Source organism: Nelumbo nucifera, chromosome 3 (genome assembly GCF_055504915.1).
Source record: "Nelumbo nucifera cultivar China Antique chromosome 3, China Antique-T2T, whole genome shotgun sequence".
NCBI classification, from domain to species: domain Eukaryota; kingdom Viridiplantae; phylum Streptophyta; class Magnoliopsida; order Proteales; family Nelumbonaceae; genus Nelumbo; species Nelumbo nucifera.
In genome coordinates, this window is record NC_142651.1 from 12945884 (window position 1) to 12949374 (window position 3491).

Here is a 3491-nt window from a genome sequence, read left to right on the forward strand (position 1 = left end):
AATGGAACCGCTTGCCTGGACGATTCCCGGGCCGAACAGTCCGACCACCTGGGTCAACGATGGTTCGAAAACCTTGATCTACACATTTAATCATAATTATCTAATTTTTTGCATTTTATATGATAAATATATTGAAAAATTCATCAATGAATTAATATTAACCATTAAATATTAATTTTTTATAAAAACAATAGTAAAATAATTAAAATTTTAAAAAATATATTTTAAATATTATTTTATTGATAAAATTTTACAATTTAAAAAAAATAAAAAATTAAGTAAAATAATTAACATTTTGTTAACAAAAATATTAAAATGTGAAACAGACAATAGGGTTTCAGCCTATGAGGAAATGTGTGAAGTAGGGGATTAAAAATCAAGTGTGGATGGTCCCTAACCACGAGATTTTTCCGTGGATGAGAAATTGGGGTGTGGATGGGACTGGTCCATGATATAACGTGGACCAGTTTTGGTCCCGTCCACAACATGAACACGGTGCCAAAAACCGCCTTAGTTCCTCTATATGGAAAAAAAAGGGTAAAAGACTTTCACACCCACCGAACAGTCATTGAACCAATCCAATAGCTATTTTTAGTCTTCTATACTCTCTCTCCCTTCTATTATCCATCTTTTTTTTTTTCGCTTCTTACCTTCCCTTTTTTTATTTTTTTTATTTACAAGGGTAAAATAGAATTTTTAAAATTTTAAATGACTTCAAATGTAACTTTTCATTGATGGAGGATATGTTTTAAGTCAATTTATGAAAACTCAAAGTATGATTAAGCCTTTAAAGAATCACAAAGAATTGAGGAAATATTAAATTTATTTAATTTAAAATACGAGTATATAAAGCCTAACCTGGCAAGTATATTTTTACAAAAAAAAACAGGCAAATATGTTATATATTAAAAAAAATTGATAAGATTATGCCCATTTTCACACAATAAAGAATATTTTATTGGTATGCCACGTGGCCCGATCATCAATCTATTTTTGCTACGTTGTGGTTTGTGAGATCACAGCCTTAGTCAACCATACATTGAAGTAACCACTTGTTACAATATGGTTTGAGGCAAGAAACCGGGCCAGATCAGCTGATCAGACTGGTTGAATTCTGACCACCCCTGGCTGGTTCGATCATATCCTAAAAACTAGAATGTGTTAAAAAGTGGCCAGAATTGTCAACCGCCTGGTCTAACTGGAAAGCCAGTGAACCAGACCTGGTTTCAGAAAATTGGCTGTTTTTTTTCAAATTTTTGGAAGCCATAATTTTGTGCATGGCTATCTAATTGGGGTATTTTTTTTTGGATAACTTTTCCCCATTTATGTGATGATAAGGTGATATACTACTATTTTTTTCGCAAGAAAAATGTCTTTTTTGACCTCAAATCCATTTTTTTATATTAAAAAAATAAAACTAAAATAAAATAATAAATGTTATAGCAAAATATAATTATATATTTTGTATATATATTACATCATAACGGTTTGACACATGGCTTAATATCTATCAAACTCTCAAACTCTCTGATGCATAAACCTCTCCCTTTTCTGCATCAATGCCCGATTTGATCCTGAACATTGATTTTACTTTTTAGCCCAGAATTAAAACCATTGCAATAGCAAAACGTGAGCTCTACATCAAATGGTTTTACTTCAAACCTTTAGACTCAGTTTGGAAGGAGTACAAATACATCTATATACAGTATAAATACATACAAAATTAATACATAGTTTTACACTACAGTTTGAAAAGATTACAAACACAAATACGTACAATATAAGGTTTTATACTGTACAAATTTGTATTTATAATCTTTCTAAACTGTGCCTTAAAATCACGTAATAGATCTAATAAGTGAACTTCCTGCTCACTCACCAGCGGGTGATGCAGGGCAGAAACAGAAAAACTATAACCACAATTTCTTGGACGAAAATGAGTAAAAAAAATAACATTTCTATATATATATATATTATTTGGGTACGTGTAACATTTCTATATTAATAACCAAAAATTAATAAAACAAAACACGCCGAAACACAAGCAACTCTTCTTCTCCTACAGTCCTACTGATTTCCTTTATTGAGTGACGGGCTGGGTCATGTGAGATAAGATGGGCTTCAATAGGACTGAACATGGGCTTGGGCCCTGTGTTTGAGGATCTTCTTCTCCAGTTCATCTTTCTTGGCACCTACAACCTTGTCAACTTCTTTCCCCTGTTTAATCAGTATGAAGGTTGGCATGGCATGCACCCCAAATTCATCCGACACCCCCTGATGATCAGAATTTAAAACAATCAAGAAAAAAACAGGATCAGATCATCCATGATCTATCCATTCAACGCTCAGATGCACCATCGAAACATTCAATAAAACAGAAATGGAGAGGGGAAAGAGTGAGAGAGAATACCATTAATTCATCGACATCGATCTTGACGAACTCCACGTCGTCTGTGTATTTGGCAGCGAACTCGTCGAGTGCTGGTTCCATGGATCGACAAGGCCCGCACCACGACGCCGTGAAATAGATCACCATCTTCGGTTGGGAGGAAAAAGAAAACATGAGATGATCCCTAACTATTAGGCTTAAATTTAATTCATATACATAAATAAATAGCTGGGAGAGAACCGTGTTTTACTGTTTTTTTGTTTAGGTGATTTAATTACCAGCTTAGTGGAATTTTTGCAGGAGTCGAAGTGAGCTTTCCATCGTTTTGTGGAATGGAATGCGACGATGCGAGACGCCTTCGATGAAAGTGGACTATTGCCACCATTGCCGGCAGGGAACACATCTTGCATGTCAGAGAAAGATGAACCCATCTGTTTTTTCTTTTTTTGAAGATGAATCGATCTCTCTTTCTTCCTTTCTTCAACAAAATACAAAATGTCGACCCACCTCCCTTCCTTCTCCCTGATTCTTCTCTGACTCCTAAATTCAAACTCCAAAGTCGTCAGACGCTCAGCGCCGAAGGGACGATCGCAAGTAAGATAGAAGAAAAGCTTGCTGGAGTTCGTCTGGGCGGGATGATCCCTTTATAGGCGCGAATGTCAGTGCCTCAGTGGCGATGTCCTTTTCTTTAATTGATGAAAGTTACAACGAAAAACTTGGAGCATAAGAATCAAGCCGGGGACCTTTTTCTTTAATTGATGTGGATTTTGCTTTCGTCCCATGAACTATTTTTAAATTTGAGAAGAAGGGAGAGTGGAGAGAGAGATTATGGTAGCATAAATGCTTCCTCTGTGGGATTAAATTCAAAGCTTAGTGCTGCATTATTCTTCATTCTTGTTATCTGTTCACCAAACACAATATTAATTAGAATCAGAATAGAAATTTCAAATAATATAATAAATCTATTAACCGGGTTCCATGAACGAGAGAGGAAAAGAATCGTGTTTGCTCAGCCCTTTGGCCATTTGTATCTAGCCCACACAGGCACAGTCACACGCTTAGTTGAGTTTTGATTCTTCCCGTCACATTAAAGCTGCGAACG

The 3491-nt window shown here is 35.3% G+C and overlaps 1 protein-coding gene across 1 annotated transcript; it reads right to left on the reverse strand.

Moving 5' to 3' along the window:
- Window positions 1-1744: 1744 nt before the first annotated feature.
- Window positions 1745-3279, reverse strand: LOC104596607 (thioredoxin H2-like). Its single transcript, XM_010257866.3, has 3 exons — window positions 2668-3279; window positions 2411-2536; window positions 1745-2274 (listed from the first exon to the last, which is right to left on the reverse strand). The coding sequence occupies exons 1-3, from the start codon at window positions 2818-2820 to the stop codon at window positions 2122-2124; spliced, it is 432 nt and encodes a 143-aa protein (XP_010256168.1). The 5' UTR covers window positions 2821-3279; the 3' UTR covers window positions 1745-2121.
- Window positions 3280-3491: the final 212 nt, after the last annotated feature.